This window comes from Streptopelia decaocto (genome assembly GCF_964273445.1).
Source record: "Streptopelia decaocto genome assembly, chromosome: 1".
Taxonomy (NCBI): Eukaryota; Metazoa; Chordata; class Aves; order Columbiformes; family Columbidae; genus Streptopelia; species Streptopelia decaocto.
The window spans coordinates 107660118-107686476 of NC_138663.1; the positions used below are offsets into that span (position 1 = coordinate 107660118).

General features: G+C 41.5%; 1 protein-coding gene across 4 annotated transcripts; it reads right to left on the minus strand.

Annotated features, from left to right (window-relative positions):
• Positions 1 to 1663: 1663 nt before the first annotated feature.
• On the minus strand, positions 1664 to 25665 carry ACOT9 (acyl-CoA thioesterase 9). 4 transcript variants are annotated; one of them, XM_082059836.1, is made up of 16 exons: positions 25341 to 25665; positions 23827 to 23918; positions 22235 to 22261; positions 19226 to 19271; positions 15473 to 15643; positions 15342 to 15379; positions 13077 to 13160; positions 12417 to 12520; positions 11222 to 11295; positions 9156 to 9223; positions 8080 to 8191; positions 6836 to 6926; positions 6262 to 6347; positions 5383 to 5424; positions 5047 to 5197; positions 1664 to 4801 (listed from the first exon to the last, which is right to left on the minus strand). In XM_082059836.1, exons 1-16 carry the CDS (start codon positions 25352 to 25354, stop codon positions 4784 to 4786), a joined length of 1218 nt encoding a protein of 405 aa, XP_081915962.1. In that variant the 5' UTR covers positions 25355 to 25665; the 3' UTR covers positions 1664 to 4783. The 4 variants fall into 4 exon arrangements, with proteins under 4 accessions (XP_081915962.1, XP_081915960.1, XP_081915961.1 ...); XM_082059834.1 differs by having other exon boundaries at positions 5383 to 5470; XM_082059835.1 differs by lacking the exon at positions 22235 to 22261 and having other exon boundaries at positions 5383 to 5470.
• Between the last annotated feature and the right edge of the window lie 694 nt (positions 25666 to 26359).

A 26359-nucleotide genomic window follows, 5' to 3' on the forward strand; every position in this document is an offset into this window, starting at 1 on the left:
AGACCATACGGTTCTCTTCCCTGGACACAGATGCTTCAGTTCTCTTCTGCGGAACTAGACCAGCAGTTGCATTTTCACTGTCCAGTTAACTGATTTTGTAGACTTTGGTGGATACTGAGCAGCTCTCTTGATTAGTCACTGCGGACAGAGAGTGGAAGTGGCTGCTTGCCTTTTGCTTCAGCTTCGACACAAATAACACAGGCCTAGGGCAGAGGCCACAAGGGCTGGAGCAAGCAGGACTCCAGCAGGCCCCAGCCTCCCTGCCCCTGCAAGGCCTGGGGAAAGGAGGAGCTCCCCTCACTGTGGAAAAGTCATTGAGTTGCTGGAGAGAGTTCAGAGAAGGGCAACAAAGCTGGTGAGGGGTCTGGAGCACAAGTCTGATGAGGAGCGGCTGAGGGAACTGGGGCTGTTCAGCCTGGAGAAGAGGAGGCTGAGGGGAGACCTTATCACTCTCTACAACTACCTGACAGGAGGTTGTAGCATGGAGGGGGTTGATCTCTTCTCCCAAGTAGCAAGTGACAGGACAAGAGGAAAGGGCCTCAAGTTGTGCCAGGGGAGGTTCAGATTGGATATTAGGAAAAAATTCTTCACAGAAAGGGCTGTCAGGCATTGGAACAGGCTGCCCAGGAAAGTGGTGGAGTCACGATCCCTGGAGGTGTTTAAAAGAAGCATAGATTAAGCTCTTGGGGCACATGGTTTAGTGGTGGACTTGGCAGTGTTACGTTAATAGTTGGACTCCATGATATTAAAGGTGTTTTCTAGCCAAAATGATTCTGTGATCCCATCCAGAGGGCAGAAGCACAGCGGGACCAGCACCAAAGGCTGGCAACGTGCTGCTCCAGCCCGTGTCATCTCAGAGACCAGAGGGCATCATGTAGAGGCGCTTTATCACATTACTAGGCTGTAAACCAGCTGCTTGCGTTTTGCTTAGGATTTTGTTCACCTTTCTCAACTGTGAAACACCAAAAGCGTGAACACAGAGAATGTCAAGTAACTCCGAGCAGTTGCAGTGTGATGAATGCAGGCCCAGCTATTACATGGATGTCCATAAGCAGCCCAAGGCACAAAGCAAACCTAATACACGTGCCTGCTTTAGAAATGGCACTTATGCACTCCTCCCGCCCCAACTCTCACCTCTCGCCCTCAAACACCAGCATTTTTGCTATGGAACAGAAAATAAAAGAGTAAGAAGCAGCTGATGCCCACAAGTGCCTCCAGGCTGGTGGAAGCCATGCAAGGACAAGGATCCCCTGCTGTCAAGGGCAAGTGTTCCGGTGTATTTTCTGTGCCAGTATCATCATCCAACTACACATTCCACAACAGGAGTCACTAGTTTCTCTTTCATGGAAGCTGACTATTTATCTTTTTATTTTCCTGTTAGCTAGTGCCTAGCCCATGAAGAAATAATCTCTCCCACAACTAGTTAAAAATGCATTCAGAGGAGGACTCGCAACCAAACAAATCTGTCACCCAATGAAGGCTGCATGGAATGTGCAGTAAAGCCAATTAAACATGCAGAAAGTCTAGAGCAAGTTTCTAAACTAGACCCTCACTCAGTGGCCCATGCTGTGCCAGCTCCAACAAGCTTCTTCCCAGAATACTGAACCCCATGACATGGCTGCAAAGGAATCACGCATATTTGAAGAAACGCCAGTGGAGGCTGTTACAGTCTGAGTAATATTTATTTTTTAAAACACATAAAAATAAACACATTCAAAACAAAGTGCTTTTTGGAGCACTGAGCTCAGCCAGTCCCACAGAAATCTCCTTTTCTATCATCACCATTAAGTGAGAGGGTTAGGGGAGGCAATCCAGCCACCACAGCATTCGTCCTCCTTACTGTACTCCAAGACACAATGGGCACAGAAACATTTACTTCCCACTGTGGAGCTACAGCCAATTACACAGATAGGTACACTATAAATAAAAATATTTTTCTACCGATACCTTAAAGCCTGTGTGGTAATGCTTAGTCATTTACAGCAGTGATGGGCTGGCCATTAAGTTGCAACATAAACTTGACATTAATTACTATGTTAAAATATTTCAATTCCCAATTTGAGATCTGAGAACAATTTTATCTCACACACAATGGTATACAGCGAAGTGCATAGATAATGCCCTTGAACAAAGATACATTTAGCCTATTATCAAAGAGGGTCACAACTTGGAGTTACCCTCTCAGATCAAAAAATAGATGAGGACATACTCTTTGTTTATTACTATATATATTTTATATCTTTTACATATGTATATATATACACACATATTCTCTATTCTATCAACTACTGTGTTTGCGGTACTTGATTAAGTTATCATGAACTTCAAAAACACACTAATTCTTCCAAGCATCTTCATTTGCAGGATTCGTTTTCTCCACTGTGTCCAGAGATTCTGATGCCATGCCTTGCTCCTTACTCTATTACCTCTTTTTGTCCTGTCCAATCCCTTCCCAAAGGCTGCATTTAGAAATTATGACAAATTAATTTTTAAATACAGCTGAAAAGGCAGTAGAGGAGGAACTTGGTATCCCCTTAACTTACAAGTGCTATACAAAAGTGACCCAGGTAGGCCCACTGGGTCAATGGTAAAAACCTGCAGTCAGGAATAACACATAGTTCTGAAACAGATCCCTCCACTTTCTGCCTTCCTACTTATTTTTTAACAGCCAACAGTGACCCATGCAGCAAGGGGGGAAGAGGCTGGGATAGAATTTCTGTTCATAATTGGTGTGGTCAGTCAAGTATACTCAGCTTTCAAGGAGTTTTTAAAAGTAAAAAGCCAGAAAATACAATATATATGCACAGTCTCATTAAAGAAAAACATTATAACATCATACAGCTGAATAGGCACTGCAGTGAGGCTGAAAAGAGAAAGTCTGTGTAAGGAACCAAGAGCTTACTATGACTGCAGCACATTAATCTGATCCAGATCAGGCAACACCGCTGTGCCTCCACTGGAAAGCGATGTAACTGGGACATGCAGACAGCCCAATCTAGAAAGGAAAGGCTGATGTATAACACGCTGGTTATTATAACACAATGCTCTTCCTCCTCACGTGAACAGCAATCAGCTCTCAGGAGCCATGAACTTCACGCTATCCCAGCGCCAAAGGAAGCTGGTCCTAATTGTGAATTTCTCAAACTTTCTTAATCAGAAATAAAATTTCAACATGTCACTTTATTTTATCAACCTGTTTCATGCATTTGTGCTGATTCACATAGTGTGTGAATTCTGTGCTGATTCATACTTGCTGCTTCGTCCTTTGATTTTAAACCTAGCAGGGAAGCCACAGTCTATTCTTGTGTATTACAAAACATCATATTTCATCCATTTAACCTACCATTGAGCCCAACTACTCCTCTGTGAGTGTCCTGCTCAGACAGGATATCAGCCTTGATTCGAAGGTATCAGAAGTCCAATTTTGCACTTGTGACTAATCATCCTCACTGCTAAAAGGTGATACGTCCCATCCACCCACCTTCTGAATTTCAGGACGTTGGGCTTTATCTGCCAGATATTGGAGACATTGAAACTTTCTCCACTACATCAGAAGCACTTCAGTATCAAGTACTTTCTTCCTGTTCCTTCCATGCCATGGTTATGTCCACTGAGGTGTCCCCTCTGTGGTGGGGAATTACTCTGTCCTTCACAGGTAAACTTTGACAACCTTTAAAGCTGTGCAATACTCCTATTTCATTACAGTCTACCAAGGAACCAGACAAAGAACCCAGTTGAGGAGGCTGCCCTCTACCTGTGCCACCCCTCAGCGGAATAAAAACGCTCCCACCATTCAGCAGCTGACTTGGGAGCTGCTCAACAGAGATTCTCTGCACCCCTAACTCCAGCATCAAATGTAACCATTACCATTTAAGCAGCGTTTTACTTTTCCTACTCCCAATCCCTAACAAACCAAAACATTCTGCTCTACAATGCCTTTTCTCAGTCCCACCCAATGTCACCAATCAGATTTCTACAGGCCACGAGAAATAATTCATTGAGGAACTCACAGTTATATCCCCCCCATTAAAAAAAAACAAACAAACTAGAAGAGGCCGGGAAGGACTGGCTGTACACAAACAGAATCCCAGAAGAGACCATCTGGCCACCTCATTTCATTGCAAAAATCAGTTTCCTCCCAAGGGAACGTGAAACCATCCAAAACAGAAGCTGCAGCAACCTTGTAAAATCCCAGATAATGGGAAACACCTGCTTGACATTGTGCACACACTGGTGACCTCTAAGCTTATGCTGCCCAGACGCATGTGTCCTTGTTAAAAAAAAAAAAAGGACCCTAAACTTAAATGTAGGTCAAATGGGTTCATCTGTCTCTATCTACTTATTGCACACATTTTTCTGATAGAATTTCTATCCCTTACCAGGGAAATACAAAGGAGAGCTGCGAAGCGGAAGTAGGCAGATGGTGACAAGACAGCAAAGGTCATAATGAGAGCTCTCAAAGCAGACAAAGAGAAGCTATGGAAAGCTTAAGATTGTAATTTTTCAGCCTTTTTTCCTAGCTTCGGCATGTAAAAGTAGATTTTAACAAATCCTATTAGCAGAGTATAAAAAATCCAAATATATGCAAATACATAAATAGCACTAAAAAGGTATTTTTTGTTCTGGAGTTGGTTTGGGGTTTGTTTTGGGGTGGGTTTTCAGTATTCCAAGCACCTGTCTGTGAGCCATCTCTGGTGACAGCTCTTTCCAAGACAGCACGCTGATGCAGCATTCACTGTGCGTCAGATTTCTTTCATGGTTGCAGCAAAGTGTCGCTTCCCATCTAAATACAACATGGACTCTGAAATAAGGTGGAGAAAAGAGAGAACCACATTAGTAACTCAGTATCAATACTGGACAACTACAGAGAATGGTTAAAATTAAGCAGCAACCCACATTGTCATCAAAGCATATGGTGTGGTTTGCCATGAAATCCTGCTAAATTCATCAAATGCCAATAGTTCACCTATTAAAACGACCAATCTTCCAACAGAAAGTCATCTTTTCTACAGAGCTATGATGACACTGTTTTAACTGGATACTTGCCTCCATACGTTTTGGGGACAACCCGTGGGACCTCGTTTTCCGATATAAATGTAAAATGGAAGATATTGGTTGTCTGGTGCTCTCTGGTATCTGCATCATAAACCTCACTGTGTACTCGAACCTGGATGTAGTTTTTTTCTGTGTAACAGACCTACACAGTTAAGACAAGAGTTATAGCTTGTAATTTTGTCATTGGCACTGAAAAGCTCTGACAGACTTCATTGCACTGTTTAACAGGAAAATCACACTGTCTCTTAATGCAGTGTTCATTATCAGGGATTAACAATGACTACAGCAAATATAAATTATTCTTTTCAAAAAGAAATCAGCTCCTACCTGTCCAGAAAGCAGTAATAAGGATCCAACCTCAACTGGCCTCTGAAACATGATATCATCAACAGATACGATAAATGGTCTGGAACCCCTGAGCAAGAAAAGAGAGAAATTTCTTCTCAAGAATAACAAGGGTGTTTGGAGAAATTTAAAACATTTCATTGTTAGCATTTTAATCGAGGGTTACTAGAAAACAGCTCTCCCTCCTAAACATGGGCCACGGGAAGCACTGAAGAATTATGTCATCGCCCAAGACAAAAATATCTAGAGGAAACCTCTCACACATAAAAATACACACTCTCGAAGGAAACATTATTGCATTATTGCATCATTCTTGTATCTTATGACTTACACATGCAACCTTCAGGCCACCCTTGCTTAGGCCTCAGTTTTCCAAGCACTGACATGAAACACTTCACTTTCTGTTAAGCAATGCAGCCTCCATTACATTTACGCACTGACCTCGGCTGGTTGGTGACCCCAGTCACACTTTCTAAGCACAACTAGTTAGTAGAAGAAGTTCAGAAACTACTCCTCTTGTGTACGGAATGAGAACATGCCATATTTATTTGATAGAATGTCTATTTTATACAGTTAGAAAGAAAACGTATCTTCAAAAGTCAGTCTCAGAAAAAGGATGTATTTTCTAACTTGACATATAATGCTTAAAAACCAAGCTCCAAGGAGCAAGACACAAATCTCGTCATAAGTACAACAGATGCTCTAAGGAAAACAGTGCTGTGCCCCAAGAGTGCAAGATTCTACTAGACGCCCAGGTCTTTTCTACTCAGATTGTCATTAGGTTGGTTACCTTGCCTTCCTGACCTACATATATGCGCACAATGCTCAGGATTATATAAATATTGCAGGTGTATAACTCACCCATAGCTGCAAGCATTTGCCCATCCCAGTTCAAACGCCTTTCTCATGAGAAAACCCCCAAAGATCCTATTGAAGATGTTCCGTTCCTGTATATGGAAACAAAACCAAACTGCTACATTATACTTAGTATTTTCAAAGCATTGTGTTGAAGTCTGCACTTCTGTTTACAGTATATAACAGAACTCACAGCATTTGAATGTATAAAAAGCATGACTGAACTATATAAGCAAAAGTCCAAATGGCTGAGCCAACTCTACTTAATAGGAGCTCAACTGACTTATCTGACAATATAAGATAAAAACTCAAATTGAGACAGCAACCAGAAGCCCAACTTAAACAGTTTGCAAAGGAATTTCTTTACACAAAACAAACAGTCTGGTAAGAAAACGAGGTAATTAAAAATCTTCTGGTTTGCAGTGGCAATCCATATAGATAACAGAAAAATGGCAAAAGAAACTAAGATCTAAATACATTGCAAGAACTGCAGAACCAAAACAAAATAATGGATTGACTAGTCTTACAAGGCAATTAATAAGTAACTATTTCTGTAATTCATTGATATTTTTCAAAATACCTGAGGATGGCAAATCTGTAGGCCTTTTAGCTTTGCATCTTCCATCCACACCGAATTGGGTGGTAATTTACGACTGCGGAAACTTACTGTCCTTTGGAAGAGACAATAAAGTTTATAGCCCAAATTAGCAGAATTCAGCAAGTCAAAAATGCACAAATAGTAAAGGCAGACACACACTAAAAAAAAAAAACACCACACATATCCCAGACCAAACAGAAATGCTGTCACTAAAAACTGTTCCAACTGACCTTGAAGCCTTATCTAACATGATACTTTGATTTGTTACTGCAATAAGCGCATGCTCCTGATCTTTCCAAAACTTCTGCTAATGTTTGAGCTTATGTAAATGAACAAGCTCGAGAAAGGTACACGAAAGAAAAAATGAATCACAACTACAAAGCACACACTTTGTCAGAAAAGCCTTACTCTATTTTTTTAAGTCATAATATGAATGAAAAGCACACAATGAGCTAACAGAGTAATTCAACATCAAACATGCAGATGGTTTGAGGTTTTCAAATCCAGACAGAACATGTACAAAATATATCTGCCAATTTTAAGGGAAAGTATGTCTCACTTTGCTGAGCAGCTTTGAAAACAACAATTGTATAATGTTAGTAAGCTAAAGAAATTATAAATTATCCACAAATACAACATTGCACTTATGTCATTAGGCAATGTTCTATCACCATTGGCACTGGACAACTTCACACAAATCTCAAGTTTAAGAGAAGCACACCAACAACAGTCTTCCTCAAATATTGTTTTCAGGTATGACATTTAAAACACATTGCAAATTTACCTGGTCAAAACATGGCCAATTCCTGCCCTCACAGCTTTTTTTTTCTCTAGATATAATGGCAGAAAACTCTCAGGTTGTGCAAGTCACATGGCTGCAAAAGCATACCGTTCCCCTGTTTGGTTAAACATCATTAACCTGTTCCTCAACATTATTCCTAACAGCTTGGTCAGAACGGTTTGTGCTCACGCTGTCACTTTCACCACCTGGGCACAGCTAACACTCTTTAATGACAGAAAACTCTTTTAAAAAGAGATGCAGATGGCACACTAAAGTTCATACCTGTGTTTCAAATAAAATGATATGGAATTTAAATAGTGAAATGGGAAAAAAAAAAATGCATGCATTTATTTCAGACTACCCTCTTACGAGCCACCCACTCAAAAGGCACATCACTTTTCTCTTACATAGGACTTCAGTTCTCCTCCACCCCTCCCCTTCTTGCCTTGTGTCCAGTGTATTAAGGAATATGTCATGAATAACGTTTCTTTCTTCTGCAGTGGGAGCCATTTTCAGTAAGGAAGCAGTGCTGAAATCAATCCTCTTCAGCTTGTTCACTAAACATGAAAAAAGGCATCAGAGTTCAAGGAAAAAAAAACACACACACAAAACACGCATACATCTGGTTTGGCTCTGAACATTTTTAACCTGGAACCAGCTCTTTCCTCTTTTCTACCCTGTAACTTAAAAGCTGTAACTTCACAGCCCCATAAATTGAAACAGAAATTTGGCTTTTAAAATTGACTGTATCGAAGAAAAAATGAGGCAGAAGTTCACTGTTTCCAATGTGATGAAGACCTTTTATCCATATACCATGATACTCAGCCATGACTCCTACAGAAAACTTAAGTACTCTCCTCAAAGTACAGGGAAAACCTATCAAATAAGAAATCCTACAGAACAAACAATCTTCTTCAGGTTTTGCCCATGGTACAAGAATGCAAGTTCATGATAGAACTCATTACCATAGACCACAATGATTGAAATTTTAGCTTAAAAGATCTTTTGTTCAGTTTATTCAGTCTTTAATGTTTCTCTGATTCTCTGCTTTGAAATTCCAGCTTGAAACAAAAGATGGAGCTACACACTCTTTCTACTGCTCTTCCCCCTTCTTCTTCCGAGTTTCTTTCCAAAAAGAACGTGGGCACCCAGACAGGCGAGGAGCTGCGACGCACCCAGCAGACCCACCATGGGGACAATCAATCAGCCAGAGCACAAGGAAAGCCCATGCTGCACCCAGGTCTAAGGTGGAACCAGCATCCTGGAAACAGAGGAGTCTTGGAGGGCTGCAGGGCACACCAAGAGCGCCCTTGTCTGTCAGTTTAGCCAAAGTGTTCCCAAGAACATGAGAGCAGGCTTTTAAACTATCTTACACTACTGATACCCATGAGACAGAACAAAAACCTGATTTTAAACAAACTAGGAGCATTTCTAAGCAGCAGAACTTCCAAAGTCTACTTCCTTCCAGCTACTAAGCTGAGCCTGAGGCAGATGTGTATGCTACCAGGAAGCGTGACATACATTCCCCTTGCTTGATGATTTCTTCCTCCTCAGGGGTCTCAGGTACGAGTGGATTAACAAATGCTGGCCTACGGACAAGAATTATTTTTAAGTTACGAACATTGCAAGAATTTGTCCTGTGAATACATTATAACAGTTTTCTGTGTTTGCTTACATACACATTACAAGATGAAAACACATGCACTTCAGGTTATGTGACAGCTGCCAAGAGAATATCATACTAGCTTTAACTCTGAAGAAGCAGTTAAGTGATCCAACTACTATTTAATTGAGAAAGAGTAAGCGATGCACTTCTCCTTCTTAAAGAACTAAAACTGTACCCACACATTATAATGAAGATTATTCAAGCAGAAAACTGCTTAGAAACGGAGCAAACTAAGGTGTGATGACCTAGGATAGTCTAAAAGAGATACACAAAACTTGAATGGTGGTGAAACAGAAAGAGCACGGTGCTGCAGCTGGCAAGCGTTGTTATAATCTACACATTCCCATGACAGCCTTATCAACAGCCAAAAGCTGTTTACCACATGTACCACTTATCAAAGATGATATGAGGCCGCCTCGCGTACAAATTTGTATGTGTACTGCATAAGGATGTTTACTCTAACCTAATTATATAACATTTAATTATTTCTTTTCACAAGACAAGGCAAATGCTTATTTTTAAGAGCCATTCTTCCCCATTATTTCCAATTATTAATTTTGCTGAACAGTTTCACCTCTCCCTCAAGCCTTTACTTGAGCTGGTGACATGAGGTGTGCAGAGAGGACCTTTCCCCTTGGATCAAACTGCCCTTTCCTGGTTTGCTAAAGCACTGGATTTTAGAGACACACCAGCTCCTTCTCCTCAGCTCAGGAGACATCTACATCAGCTTGTCTGCCCAAGACCTGAGCTGCTGAGATGCAGGTTTGCTGTGGTCCTCAAGCCACACATCCACATTTCTGTAGCACTATACTCAACCTAACACAGCCTGTACCTCTCCAAAAAGCTTTTTTCTCGTATAAATACCCTGCTGATAAAGACAGAAGGCTTCCAAAACACAGCTGGCTTGTGGACTGCTGCCTTGAAGGGCAGCCACTGAAGTTTTTATCTAACTCCACAACTCCATGTAGACTTGTGCTTAGTCAATCTGCTAGCATACAATTACACCAGATTTGATGCAATTCTTTTGCAAAATAAGTCCTTGAAATGTGAACCATAAATATAAGTTTGTGTATATACATATATTTAAATGTACAGTATGTTAAGGGATTTGGAAAATATCTCACAAGTCAAATGAAACCAACCTAATAATTACTTATAATATTATCAGGACTAAATAATTATGTCAAGCAAAAGCCCTTCATTAAACATATGCCTCTTAATTAAATACAGGCAATTATTTGAACTAGTTAGAAACAGAAAATTGTTTATTACTTTTGCAGGCTATATAAGAAAGGGAGAAGAAAGACAACTTTTTTTTCTGGTGCTCGAGTCATAAACCAAAACTGAAATTGAGCAGCCTGCTATTTTAATGACTAAAGAATTACAGAGAGAGTAAAACTAGAAAAATAAGAAAGTTTGTGGATTTTTTAAATTTCTGTGGGGACACTTACCAGTTCCATGTTACTTACATAAGCAAGTTTTAGGTCAAATTACTCTGATGACACCTATCATGTCTATCGGGGAATTAATGGCATTATTCACTCAAAGACTAACCATTGAAACTCAATCTTTTCCATTTTTATGGCAAGAACACAATTAATTCTAACAACTACTACAAGGCAGGTGGGTTTCTAGCAGGTTCATTAAATTCTCTGTTCATCAGGACAGACATTCAAACACAGGGAAAACTGGTTAAAGGAAAGTCCCGAGACTAACACCAGTTCCCAGTATCATCTGAGTGCTGATAGCAATGCTCTGAAGCCGGCCCCAGGGAAGTAACACTTGCCAGCAGAAAACATCAACTATGTGATTTATTTATCATCTACACTATATGGCTTCTGCACATACATAGCAAGCTGCCATGTTTGCTGTTTTCACCACAGCAGGAGTCTGAAAACTATTTTCCTGTCCTACAAATTACCGTTTATTCTCTGGATCCCGGGCCACCATGACAAAGGTTGCATCTAACACAGGGCTGTAATCACCATCATGTAGCTAAAAGAGACAGGAAACAATTATATTTTTCACTCTCAAATTGTAAATGTGTTTAGCAAGCTATTCAGTTGACATCAACTATTTCATCACACTGTCAATGTGGTTTACTTTCATGTTCTGTCATCCCTTCCAAGATCTCTCACAACAGGTCAAAGAGAAGGAAATAATACAAATTAAAACTCTGGTTTCATGAATTCTGCAATGGAAACATTAAGCAGGGAATGCTTGTTAACTGCTACTTTCAGCTGGGAAGCGGAGGAAATCAACACAGGCTTTGTAAAAGGACACACACTTTATTCTGAGAAAAGCAACAATTTGTTGTCAATACCAAATTGCCACTAATGCCAGCACTGCGAAGAGTTCAGACAATAAAGGTGTGACATTATCTTCTACAGCAGATACTTTACTTTAGGAGACCAACTGGATTTAAAGAAATACCTGTTTATCTCAATTATAGCCACTAATACCACTGAAGTGTTCATAGCATATCTCTGTTACTCTACATAATTAAACAACTGAATTAACGTTTCAGTTAACTAATCAATTGTCAGTGAGTATTCAACAAAAATGTTAAGAACTTTTTAATTGAATTATTATTATTATTATTCCTTTTGCTTCCTGCACAGTGTAGCCTAGTTACACCATTCATTTTATTTCTTTTCTATTATTTAGTATTTAATAACTTATTACAAAAATTATGCTACACAGTAGATAAGATGAACACAAGAGATACAATTTAATACTGAATCTGAATACCAACATTAAAATTTATAAATCTACAAAATGCAAAGGTATAATGAAAATGAAGTTTTTCAAAAGCAGGGAGAAAAGAACACGCAGAGCACAGCTACCTATTTTTTTCTGTTGGAGTACTGTGTTGTGATTTAATTAAATAATGTTGGTTAGGAAAAATGCATGCCTTGAAAGAAAGAGTAGCACAAGAGTATCTTGCTGCATCTAGATTATTGCAAGTCGTCTTGTTCTTGAAAACTAAGGCTGTCTTGAGCCCTTCAAAAGCAGTTCTTTTAGAAAATAATTTAGATTGCTAATGTAATCATCCAGACTTCCCCCTGAAGCATCTCATGCCTGTCGTAAGATGGAGAGAAGTCACAGGAACCAACCTGCAGCATGTGCATCTTCACTTCCATTGAGGTCTTCCCAACCCAGGAAACATTGCCTGTGAATTTGATGTCACAGTCTGGATATATAATCTTCTTGCACAAATCTACAAGACAAACATTAGTGGTTACTGGAGACAGATCACTCACATCTAACAGTAGAAAGACTTGATTCTCCAAGACCTTTTCGTGTTCTGCAAGTGGTAACACATGCAAAGACAAGCCAGGAAAGACGGCTGTTGCCAGGGAGCATAGCACCAGCCTGCAGCTTTTGCCTCATCAGACTTGTAAAGCCAGAGCAGGAGGAGGACACAGGCACATGGGTGGCACACAAATGCCAGACCCACAGAGGTGTTCAGTAAAACATGTGACGCAAGCAAGGTCCAGCTCCACCAGAACAAACACTGTTCAATAATGAAATTAAGAAACTCACATGCCAAAATAAAACTAAACACAGAAGTGCAGGAAGCGTGAAAGCTGTATTTTGAAGGGAAGGGAAATCTGAAATGACGAAAAGCATCTCAGAGTTCAAAGCCAAAACAGGATGAAGTGAACTAAACAGAAGACAGAAGAAGGTCTCCTCAGCAACAACCACGGGAAGGCAGTAGCTGCTGGAAAAGACAAACAGATTAAACCTTCTCTACTGGCCAAATTGCCACTTACTGATTTTATCCACCAGAGCTGTAACTATGGACAAGGGAGACCTTGGCTGCATTTCCTGCTTGGTGTGCGTGTAGCAAATAAGAACTGTGGAAAGACCAAAAACTGAATCAGCTCATTAACAAAAACAGCAGTGGAGCAGATCAACACCATCTTTGTGAAGCATGAGAAGTATCTGCAAAGCACAAACTAAAGTATCGTACTGTAGGAGTGCACATGAATTCCACGTTTTCACGTATATGACTCACAGGGTTGCTATAAAGAAACCAGTGATTCAGCAGCTGTCTCAGTTATGTGCATATTTATTTACTACAAAGAGAAATTTAGCTGAGCACTTTAAATCAACCCATCGCTCCACTTCCAGTCCCACATAATCTTTTCCCTCTACCCCTGCAGCCTACTGTCTCACATCCTTCCTACCTTCTACTTCAATTTCATGCAGGTTGTCCAATGATACATGCTGTCTGAGGACTTATTTTCAAATACTGATTCCTTTTAAGAGGTGCAGATTAGATAAACTGTGCCTTACAGGCATGAAAAGCATCATAAGAGATATTTATCACACTGTAATTACTACTAGCTGAACCACTATTTAAATTCATTAGCTCTGCTTATAAGAGCATGTCCAAGTAAACAGACTCCTTAAAGTAATATAAAGCTGTAAAGATTTTTTTTTTTTCCTAGTACTCACATGATTTTCACACAACACAGATTTCCATAATCAGAAGTATCTGTTTGTACTTCATGAGATAAGAGAGAAAGAAGATATCTGCCCTTCCAGGTAATGTAAGATTTGTTTTACCCAAAAATTACTGAAGCCACAATTCTAAAAACTGTTATACCTATCAACTCATGCCACTAATGTGATTAGTAAGAGTCTGAACAGGATTTATCAGAATCCTATTGCCAAAGACAAAAAAAGCAGAAGTCAATCAGACCTTTATGCAGTACATCTGCTGAGATCACAGAATATACTGGGGGCAGGGGGCACAAGGGTAGATGAAACAGTACATTTTCCTATCAAAACTGCTGGCCAGCATCCTGAATATTGTGTAATTGCGATAAAATATTGATTAACCCAAAAAGATACATCCCCAGTGGAACTGGCTGAAGCCCACTATGACTACAAACAAGGCAAAGACATTCTGTGCTGCAAAAAGAAAAACCTAAGCTTCACAGATTTCCAGGGAAAATAAAAAACAAGGCACAGAATGAAAAATAGGTTCATCTCATCTACCAATGGAGGGCAGTCAATAGTTTCAAGTCTCTTATTCTAATTCAGGACAGGTACTGAAGCCACCATCTTCCAAATCCCAGAAATAAATATTAATCATCTAGCTACTTTTTCTATCCTTGATAAATACGTGACATGCATTCAGTTGTTTCTCTGCCCTCCTCAGCTTTGCCCACCTGGACCCACAAAAGGTCTTTCTTTCCTGCCAAGAAAACCCACACAAACCTGTTCCATTCAGAACTTTCCCTTAATAAGCACTACTTCTTTGTCAAAAACCTCCATCAAAATGTTCTCAATGAACAAGAGAACCCTGATGAAGAAGGAAGTCACCTTGTGACATTTTAAGAGAAAACTATCTCCAAGTTATATTAACAACCTGGCACTTACTCAGCTGCAAAAACAAAAATCTTGAACTTTTAAAGACCATGAATGAATAAAAAGGAGGAAAGAAAAATAAGAAAGCTAACTCACTAAACAACTGAGTTGTTTGTACCCTTAACATAAATTTGCAGATAGGTCCCAAGAATCTATCTCAAGTATTTTTCATTTGTTTTCAACAGCCACTTTCTGTTCTTCCCAGATTATACACTCTTCCCCCTAAATGGAAGATTAAAATATTTGCACCTCACTATGTGTTGGGTTTTGTGGCATTTTGGTTTGGGTTTTGTCTGTTTTTTAAGAGAAAAATCATATGTTTTAATTTGAAATGGTGTGGTCTGCAAATTTTTTCTGATTTAACACTCAATGCAGATTCACAATCTAGGCTCCTTTGTCAGTAAATAATTCTGGTCCCTCACAAAATTGACAGAGACAAGAAGCTGAGCTGAGTGATTTTGTTTCTGTCTGTTCTTTATCATCCTTCCTTCTCTTTCAGCATCAGTATCCTTTCTTTTTTTCCTTCTCTTTGATATAGTGCATTGATGTGACCCCCTCCCTGAGGTCATACTATGTCACACCAAACAGCACTCAACAGTACTCAAAACTCACTTTGTCAGCATTACTTGTGCACTCTTTTCAGGGGCACCGATACATACCTCCTAAACTGTCAAGATCTTCAAGTATCCTTCCAAACCTGTAAGATACATTTTTTGACAATTAAATACCTACATCCATACTAAATGAAATTTAACACTTTCCTGTATGTGTAACATGGTTGCTTTGTTACCTTACACTGTTGTGTACATTCAGGTACTTTTCTCTTATTTCAGGTTGACTTCCTAGAGGCAGAATAACTTCCAAGTAGCTGTCCTTCATTCTCCTAGGAGGGAGATCTTCCTGCCGTTTTGCCAACAAAGTGTGAAGAGCTTTTCTTTCTTGCATTGCTTGCACATGATCCCTGGTAAGAAAAACACCACTCTGTCTGGCGTATGGCCACGGAACTGCAACCCTAGCTAAAAGATGTCACACTGAGTATTATCAAAATGAAAACAAAGAAGAAGTAGAAATAGCAAGACACAGTAAATGTGCCTTGAAAAGAAAGTGAAATGCGCATAACGAGATGTGCTAAGCAAGACTATCGCAGAAAACTTTTAAATAGTTTTGTGTAGAAGTAGCAAGCATGTACTTTGCTCTAAACAGATGAAGAAAATTTATCTAATTCTGAATGCTACCAAAATGGCTCCCCTTAAAAAGAATAAATCAGACATAATTTAACGTATGAGGTTTTATGCATATTCATTTCTTCCACAACTACTGCATTATAACTCTTCCTACAGTGCCAATTTTAAAGTACTGACTGTTAATTTAAAATCTCCCCTCTTGAGAGGGCAGATGTAAAGTAGTTAACATAAAGACCTAAAGAAGCAGATATATAGCGTTGGTTAGTACCAACGATAAAGTACTAATCTGCTAAGACCTGCTATTCTCCACAGGCAAGTTCTCCCTTTATAGCATCAGTTCATATAGCATACACTCAATCAGCAAGTTAAAAGAAAGGGAAAAATTATCCATTTCTCTTTCAATTCCTACTCAGTCATCTTATGACTCGACAGGAAAGTTACAGAAAGACACAAAACCGAAAAGGGAGCACTGCCCCTCCAGAGCTGCTTTTCCAGCACCACAAAGTCAGAGGGGTTGCAACTCTCCCAAATGAGTAAAGGCCAATTCACTGTCACTTCTTTGCGACCTACCAAGTCAGTTCCTCGCGCGGGTGTCTACAAGACAGAGCAACTTTGCCCAGCATTCTCTTTTGCCTGTTCCTCCAATGTTTCCTCCCGCCAAAAGTGCAACCTGACTGAACAAAGCAAGTATTCCACAACATTCCTAGAATCAACAACAAAGCACTAAAAAACCTAAGGGTTACGCATGCAACAGTTCTGATATAAAGCCAAGGAGTAACCAAAATGATTAATCTATTTCACAGAGCAAGAGAAGGCATAAAATATCATGTAACCAAACTGAATTTTAAACTTGTGGATATGTGCCGTTCATTCAGTCATGCATGCTGCATTGCCAAGATCTGAGTGCCATTGTGTTTAACAAAAACAATTAAAAAAAAAAAAAAAAACTTTAAGAAAACAACAGAAAGAACCTTTTCACCAAAAAGAAAATTTGTCTTAAGTTTTGACTTTGGACGAATCCTGGGTATTAGCCATTTAAGATGAAGACTTTTTTGCCATGAGTTTTATTTCTGGAAGAAGAGAGGTACAAAGCAGTCACGCTTCAACATACTTATATTCCCTCTTTTCTGTTTAATAACTTTGAGGGAAAGATTAATAATCCATGATCAAAGAGAGTAAATATCTAGCAGAAAATTTCAGTAAGCTTTGTTCGTTTGTCTGTTTTAAATATGAAATATGGTTTACCTCATCTGGGCAACATGACTACTGCATAGTTCAGACAACAACCTCCTCCAGAAGGTTACTGTTTGAAGTTATGCCACTGCACAGAAATACAACATACTACATGACTAAGGAAAGATGCAATGTCCAAGATGATGCACCTTTAGGCTTTTAAAAATATTTGTTTCCAAGGCCTTTCAGTGAAAGGTTTAAGAGCAATTAATCAGAGACTAAATCAGAAATTTGTCTACAAACACAAAGAAACCAAACAATAAAAATGTAACTATATTTTCTTTTCCCTACTCCCATCCTGGCTCCTCTGAGGTCAGCAGCAGAACTCTTCTTGACTTCAGCTTCAGAATATACTTGTCAATGTATGGAAGTATTTGGCTCCAGGCAGTAACGGTTTTAACAGATAAACACTGTTACACACTGCAGTACCAGCCATATTGTAGCAATATTTCATCTAAGTATTAACTAATATCTGCCCTAAACATTCTGAGAAATTACATTATCTATTTCTGAAATGGCCACAACTCTATTTAGGCTATAACTAGCAATGAAAAGATTAAGTCTTAATTACAATTTAAGTACAAAATGATAATAAATATATAAGCAAGATCTTTCTTGCTAACACAAGGTGCCACTGGCCCTTGCAAGAGAAATCATGAACCAAAGTTTCCTTTTAACAAAATTAATGGCCTAAGGCGTTCCTCCAACACACAGCACTCCCTCTCTCCCAGCAACCCAGGCATACGCACATCAGTCCTTCCCTAGTTCCCATCTTGGGACCCCTATCAAGCTGTTCCCTGAGGTTTGTCCTCTTCAGTCATTCTCTGGCCTAACTCAGTTAAAACACCAGCTCTTCAGTCTCCGCATGTGTCAACTGTATGTCACTCCACTTTAAAAGTGGGATCTCAACGGCCGCACAATCCTTGTCTTCCAAACCTCCCCATATTAAACACATCATTCTCAAGCACTCCCAGCTATAGGCTCCCCAGCTTTACTCCTTCATGGCACCTGAAGCATCCAGCGCCCTGCAAACCATTTCTGCTGTATTTTCTATGGCACAACAGACATACCTATCTAAGAAAAACGCTGCTATGCTGATCCTGGCTTCAGTCTGTTCTCCTGCCAGGGTGGGAGCAGTGGGGGAAAAGAAATGGATGGAAGATGATATTTGACCAGAGTCCTCTCAAATCTCAATCCTCTGATGGCATTTCCATATGGCACGGTTCCTCACCAGCCATCCTGGGCTGTAGCAAAGGTTTTTTTAAATCTGCTTCTGGAGCCCTTTCCATCTGAACTGCTGGAAATTTCAAGCCCCTTCATGCTTACACACTAGTCTTACTCAGCAAAAATCAGCTTCCCTGATTCAGGCATTTTCTTTAGCATGCCTGTAATCCTGCTTAGATAAACCTTGTCAGAAGGCCTGGACACATCAGACACTCAACCCAGGCACACCTCCCTTCATTTCCCTATCAATGCACAAAGTGAGAAAGAAAAGCTCAGCAAACACAGCCGTAAGAAAATTAACAATCAATACAACAAATATGGGACAAACCAAACTGCAATATGTCATTCCCCCAGACTGCTATACTTTTTTCAGAAATATCAACAACAGAGAATTACAGTCAACTTTGGCTTATTCAGTGTAAGGGAGGGGGAGGAACGTAACCTGAATAAAGCCAAAACATCAATTATTTAAATTATATGTAAATTAATTCAAAATTAAGTTACAGCAGAGAAAATAAATGCCAAAGATGCTCCTGACTAAGGAGACCTCAGCCCCAAGCTGACAGTTTTCCAAAGCGACATGGGTGCTGCCAGGCTATTCATAACACAGCCTGCTTCACACTGAACCAGCTCAGCTGCCTCAATCCAGTGCAGGATAAATTACACCACATGGATAATCCACCAACAGACAGCTCAAGAGGTAGCAGCAACATAATATTTCCAGCCAGACTTTACAGCTTTTAAAATTCCATTGGATTCAAAGTTAATGGGAGAATCTTGTAAGCCTCAAGATCACCTTTTTTTGTTCCTTTGGTGCTAAACATTGTTAATTCCGCTACCACAACTCTGAGCTCTACCTGGGTTTTGCAAATAAAGTAAAATACATTTAATGTACACTGTACCTCCAGTTGGTAGATGCTCCTACTATATCCCTCAATCTGCTCCGCACTGAAAAAGAAACAAAAAATCAAAGCAAATCAAGCTTAGTTCTGCCAGTGATGAACATGAGGTTGCCTGGCGCTAAAAGGCACAATCCTCATCCCAGAACAGGAAAATTAAGCAAATACATGCAAATAGCAGCCCAGAAACAAAAGTTTGGCCAAATTCATTGATGCTGTTAGTAGGCATATCACAATAACGGGTTGAGTAACACGATTCCATAGCTTATTGTGTATAGCCAACAAAGAGTGTTTGTTAATGCAGTCAAACACCTGCAGTGCTAATCAGCAGCTAAAAGAGACAGCGGATCAAGATCACACTGAGGAATTTTAATGTGAAAATATTTCAGCCTAAACACAAACAAACTGTGGAGATAACACAAATCAGAAAGTCATAAAAGAACATTAAAAAGAACAGTGCAGCTGGGAGACAGGGAACGAGAAGAGTAGTACTTAAATAATCCCACCCATGAAGGCAGGCAATGTCAGCAGACTGGCTGTTGCCAGTAGGGTTTCATAGCCTAAAGAACACAGTGTTAAGACACTGAAGACAGGTCCATGAAATTGTTTCCGGCATGGTTTGCATTATCAGAGTTAATAATAGTTCTGCACAATTTTTTTCCTAAATTTAAAGAATAATCTTCATAAGCAGTTTTTCTGCTCTTTCCTTGGATGAGGCTAAGCGTGCTGAGATCCCATCAAATCTATCAAACTACTATATCATTGTTATGCAGGTGAAGGTATGCTGTTCGGAAACACCTGAAAACTAGCAGCAACAATTCCCAAGCTCAGAATAGAAGTTGAGAATTGCATAGTAGGGATTCCTTGCTTAGTTACAAAGATTGTTATACAAGGGAGTTCAAATATTAGGACAAATTTAGGACAAAACAGTTAAGGACACATCAAGGAAGAGGTACCAAAAAAAATCCAAAATTTAATGGTGAAACAGAAGGAGGGCTGCTGGTGACTCACGAGCTGACCCTTTATATTTGTAGGTGATTAGACATCATCAAGCTTGGCACTTCTCAAGCTAAATGCCCGGTCAGAGTACTCACAGTGATCAGTAAGCTGTCCTGTGAACCCTGGAGTGAGCAGAGCCTGATTTCCTAGGTATTTACATCACATACCCCTCTCCCTTAGACAGATCCACTCAGTTCTGGCCCCCTCCTCCCCACACGGTCACTTCAGCTCCTGCTGCTTCCCTGCCCAAGTCCTCCACACCCCCAGCCCTGCAATACCCCCAAACTTCCACTTTTTCATTTCTTCCCCTGCAAGACCCTCAGCTCCTGTCCCTGCACCCCCAGCCTGCTCCTGTTTTGCCTGCCCGCTACACAAGCACCAGCATGAGCTGTGGCTAACGCCTGGAGCTACACAGGCACTGACTGACAGCCAGCACATGGATCCCTGTCACTCCACAACTGCCAGCAACACCAGGGTCCATGATTTGGAAGCCAATTTGCACAAAGCTTACTGAAACACGGTTCTCTTCGAGAATTGTGTTCATCTACTGGGCTGACATCAAGTAACAAAAGATTCTGGAAGAACAGGGAGACAAGAAGATAGGCAGACAAAGACACAAACAGATTACTTAGGCCTCATTTCTTTATGAAATTAGGATAAAAACATGTTTTGAAACAAGAAGAGTTCCACTACTGATTCTAAGGACAAAAAAAATTCATTGGAAGAAACTGACTGAAAATCCTAGAGTTTATTTTTTTTTTTGCAAGGGGGGATGTGTCTGATTTTTCTTAAGAAGCAGTGGGCTTGTTTACAGAATAGGCACTACTTTCCTGTTACTCATACTCCACCTGTGAAGGATGCCATAGCATGCATTTGGTCAACACAGTGTTAGCAGAAACACTGTAACAGCTTCTAGAATACAAAACCTCAATTTTCCAACAGTGTGCAGACTGTGCTGGGATGGAGAGGGAATGAACAGCACTTTCTCTTTGCTTAAACTAAGGTCATCTTCCTTTTCAACTCTGCAGAAGTAAAAAGCTCTGAAAAAAAATCTTGGGTCCAAACCCACAAATGTGTTTATACACTGTAAGTCCCATTTAATACTTCTGATTTCAATTTCAGGGATACAAGTAAACATTAGCTAGGCTGAGATTACATAATTTTTACTTTTATAATAAAAGGGACAAAGTGTAAGTGCATTTCTAAAATGTTGCCAAGCTAAATCTAGTCCATTTTACAGGCTCATAAGTATGTAGTTTTTATCTTTTTTTTTCCCTTGGGGAAACTATATTGCTCTTCAAAATATTAGTTATTTTACAACAGAAATTTAAGTAAGTAATTAAGCATAAAAATGCACAAATTCTTCCTCTTCTCTTACTTGGCAAATGTCTTAGAAGTGCAAAACAATTACAGCAAATGGGGTTTATCAATCATTACCATTTTGTATATTTCATAGTATCTCCTAAACTGTGGTCAGTGGACCACCAATGCCAGAGCAGCAGAGCCTGGGTTTATCTGCACTGTGCTGCGACGAAGGATGCAGGGCAGCTGGACACAGTCACCGCATTCATCTCCACCAGTGAGACCTCTGTCCCCTTGTGCTGCTGCCTCCCCAGGCTGCATCCAGGTGCAGGTAGACTGCTAGGATGTATTTTACCACCAGTTTTGGTGTAGAGCTGGGTCTGCACTTCAGCGAACGATGCAGATTCAAGTGTCTAAAACAAAGCTAAGTGCTGCAGGAGATGCTGCATACAAGATTTTGTATCCCACAAGCCTCTTAGGAATGGGTTATCCAGCACACCTCCAGAAATACACCGTGCTGACAGAGACCTGGTACAACAGTATTGCCACAAGTAAGATCAGAGCTGTTCACTGAAGACAAAGAGGCTTTAAGCAAGTTCACAGAGAAGAATAATAGCGTTTTTCATGAATGCTGAAGTAAGGAAAAATAGTAGCCGACGAAGTTTAGTGTTACAGCAAATATTAAAATATACACAGATTACCACAACACACCATTATTCACATGAATGGGTAAGTGTCCTGTGGAGTGGAAAACACAGGTTAGATTAACAATTTAAAGAAACAATGCAAATTACTTCTATTAAGGGATCACCTGATTATGTTACCTGCTTGAGTTCTATTTATGTACACGTTCCTTAATTTTAGTAAGCAACTGCAGACAATTTGTCCTTGCCTGATTAACAGTCAATATCTTTGTGTTTTCAACTGGGTTTGCCTTCTCTTTCAAAGCCAGCTCTCCAGTTCATTTGTCTCCTGGCTCTGTGTAGTATCTGCTTGCAGTGTAATTCCAAGTTTTTCAAACTTGGTGCTATCAGGTAATGCTGACAAACACTATTAACTTTGGGAAGAATATCTGGAGCATTTTTCAGGAAGCAGGATGAGAGTTATCTTGGAGGAGACTTCCAAATTCCTGCGTGGTGTGCCTTTGGGAGAGCCATGGAAGAAGTGAGGGTATTTACAACTGGGACCCAAAGTTGGGAGGAGGCATGTGAAAAGCTAGTAAGAATGAGTATTTGGTGTTTTGTGAAAGCATGGATACCAAATTAAAGGAAAATAGTTTACATGTCAGCATAAGTTTGTATAACATCACTTTAATGTTACAATTTTGGAACAGAATCTCGATTATCTACAATTACTACAGTCCAAAAAATATTAGCATTCCTTGGAAACAAATCAGAGACACAGCCAAGATGGCCTCACTGCTTCCTTACTTTTACTGGCCTTCTAGGTGGTATCATTATGAAATATCCAAATAAAAGAGTGGGGTAATATTTTCAAGTATGCAATATTCTGTACCTTTGCTTTTCCCCTTTAAGCTCTCAAATTGCTATTTATTAACAATAACAAAAAGAAAAGTTCTATAACAATCAATCACCCTCATCTTCTCTTTCACTGGATTACCCAGGTTTTCTATTTAAAGAACAAAGCGGAAAATAAGATCTCAGAAACAAGCAGAACTCCATGAAGGAATTATTTGTACCTGGCTCCAGTCCTTTTCCTTCTTCCCTTTTCTCAGTAAATGGGATTAGAATGCAAGAAAACTTTTCTAAAAGCTTCTGAAACAGGAACATTACGGTGTATTACCATTAGAGCGCTAAAACAACCTTTCAACACAAAGCTCTATTGACATGAGCATTTTCATGAGGCAATGCAGCTGATCTGATTAAAATATTTCTCTAAATTAACAGTATTGACACATTAAAAGCTCTGTAAGACATTCTTTCCACTCAGTTCCTCCATTCCTTGGCCATTCTCTGCACTCATTATAGTACTTTTCTGTGCTTTGTTGACTTTCTAACTAGAGCCAACTTGAGAAGCAGTTGTCCCTCCAGAAAAGAATCACACGCTCTTCCAAGACTAAAGAACGAGACAGCTCCTATATCTTCAAGTATTATACATATTTGTTGGCATTAGTCTCCAAACACACACAGTGTTTTTCTGCTAATTCCTAAATACACTGTGAGCTAACAGTCAAAAGCATGTCCATTATCCAAATCATATTAACACATTAAGGGCCACCACCTGAAAGAATAAACTCCTTAGAAACATTTCTAAATCTTCTAAAGTACAGCAAATTACTTTACCTTCAGACATGTCAGGAAGCACAGAGGAGCCACTGGAGCCAGAAGTCAGTGTCCTAGCCAGAAGAGAAGGAAGCTTCCTCATGGTGCACAACCTACAGACCGAGCAGAAGAATTTAGTGCCATTAAAACTAATGCCACGAAAATAACTTGGGATTTATTTGTGGAATGGCACTGATTACTTCAGAAACTTCCTTCCTTATTTTTAGGTGGACTTTTAGAACAAGGCACAATCAGTAAAAGTTCAAAGCCAGGTGAAATTCCAGCTCATACCTGTCCTTATCTAAAAACAGGAAGAATGACTTGCTGGTGGTAGCTGTTTTCTTCACTAACTACTCAGATGCTCTGGGACAATCAGCTTAGACAGAACACCAGTTTCTACCTTGTAGACACCCTAACAGAGACAGGGTTCATGTGCATTTAGGAAATCATCCATGACCCTAACCATGCACTTCTCATGTGCTTGGCTGGCATGCATAGCAGTGGAAGGTGAAATACACCAAGAAGGATATCACAAGGCCTCCAACACAGTCCCATTCAGCTTAAACCTGGTCTTCTCCTCCATGGCTTAGTACTGCTACAACTCAGAACAAGTCTAAAGTGCAGGACATAATCTGCTTAGCTGTTCAGCAAGACGGGACAACCACAAAACCCCTCAGAGAATGCAATCCACACAGCAATTCCCTAAGCATTCAACCAAGTAGTAGCCAGTATGACTCCTCCAGGCAAGCAAAACTGTGACAACACAAAAACACACGCAGAGGGTCAGCAGGAGTAAAATCCCTCGTGACAGTTCACAGTGTTATCATGCCAAGGAACGTGGGTTGCCTGTCCCTTAATTTTCTTCAGCAGAGGTTTCACCTCAAAAAAGAGGCAAGTCCCCAGCCACCACTGGAAAAGTAGGGCCATGTGTATCTCCCTATATATATATCCCTCGCGTACATACCTACACATATATATCATGCACACACGTTTCCTTTGCCTCCAGGTATACCAGGATCAGTGAAGAGTGTCAAAGGAGACACACAAAAACCCCCGAGGAACCAACAGAGTCTCGTATGCACCAGAGATGTCGCGAATGGACACGGCGACAACGTGAATAGAGACGGTGACAACCCCCTGTACCTGCTGCAGCCTCTGGACTCAACTCGTGTCCCAAGGCGGAGTCAGCAGCCGCCCCGCCCGCCCGCCCCCCGCACGTCCCGCAGCCGGGGGCACCCAGACCCGCTGAGCCCCGCGGCCGCCGCTCCCCGGGCCGCCGGGCGGACGCTGACAGGATCAGGCGCCACCACCCGCCGAAGCCGCGCTGCCCGAGTGCGGGGGCGCTCCCCCACCCACCGCGCCGAGACCCCGCACGGAGGAGGCGGGGGCACGGCACCCCCGGGCCGGGCAGCGAGTAGGGCCCTGCCCCACCGCCCCGCCGGGGGAACCGCTACCTCGACCCTTCAGGGAGCGGCCTTTCCGCCGGCCGCCCCCCACCCTCGGCCAGGGGCTGAGCGGCACGGGGGCAGCCTTACCGGGTGCCCAGCATGCTGCTCGCCGCGCCGGGACCGGGACCACGATGGGGCCAGTGCCGGAGCCGTCAGTGGGGGCGCCGCTCGCCTAGCGCCTGCGGGGCCACGCCCGCCACAGGCACGCGGTCCTCCAGCACCATAGATTCGCGGCTCGCATGGCATAGAAAGTGCTCCCCGCGCGGCCCCTTCCACCCCGCGCTCTATGCCCTCCTCACGCAAGGACCGCTTGGAGCCGGCACTCCCGGCACTTCCCGCCTCCGGGCGCGCTAGGCGGTGCCGCTCGGTCGCGGCCTCCTGCCAGCGACCGCGCCTTCCGCGCAGGGACGGGCCGCCGGCCCCTGCGGCCCGCTCGTCCCGGTCGCTCTCAGGGGCGGAGATTCACAGAATCACAGAATGTTTGGACTTGGAAGGGACCTCAAAAGATCATCTAGTCCAATCCCCCTGACGGAGCAGGAACACCTAGGTGAGATTACACAGGAATGTGTCCAGCCGGGTTTTGAATGTTTCCGGAGTAGGAGACTCCACAACCCCCCTGGGCAGCCTGTTCCAGTGTTCTGTCACCCTCACTGAGAAGAAGTCTCTTCTCATATTTAAGTGGAACCTTCTGTGGTTCAATTTGTATCCATTGCCCCTTGTCCTATTAGGCTCTGCGTGGGCGTCGCTTTTACTGAATACCGTGATTTTTTTAAATTATTTTCTTTAAATACTCGTTTTTTCCGCCGTCTCCTGCCGCGGAGCGGGCCCGCGGGCGCGCAGCTGGGCGCTGCCGGGGCCTCAGGCGGAAGCGCGGGCGTTCCGCGGGGCCGGGCCGGTCCCGCACGGCTGCGTGGGCCGGGACACGGCGGGACTCGGCCGCCTCCCCTGGTCCGGCACTCGGTGGCACTGTTGGGGAAGGTAACCGAGAGCCTTGGTGTTTTCTAGGGAGGTTTAAGAAAACACCGCCGTGCTGAATAAGCCGTGCGCTTGCCGCAGCCGGAGAGTCAACGAATTTAATGCGGAACCGAAAAGTCTTAGGGCAGAGA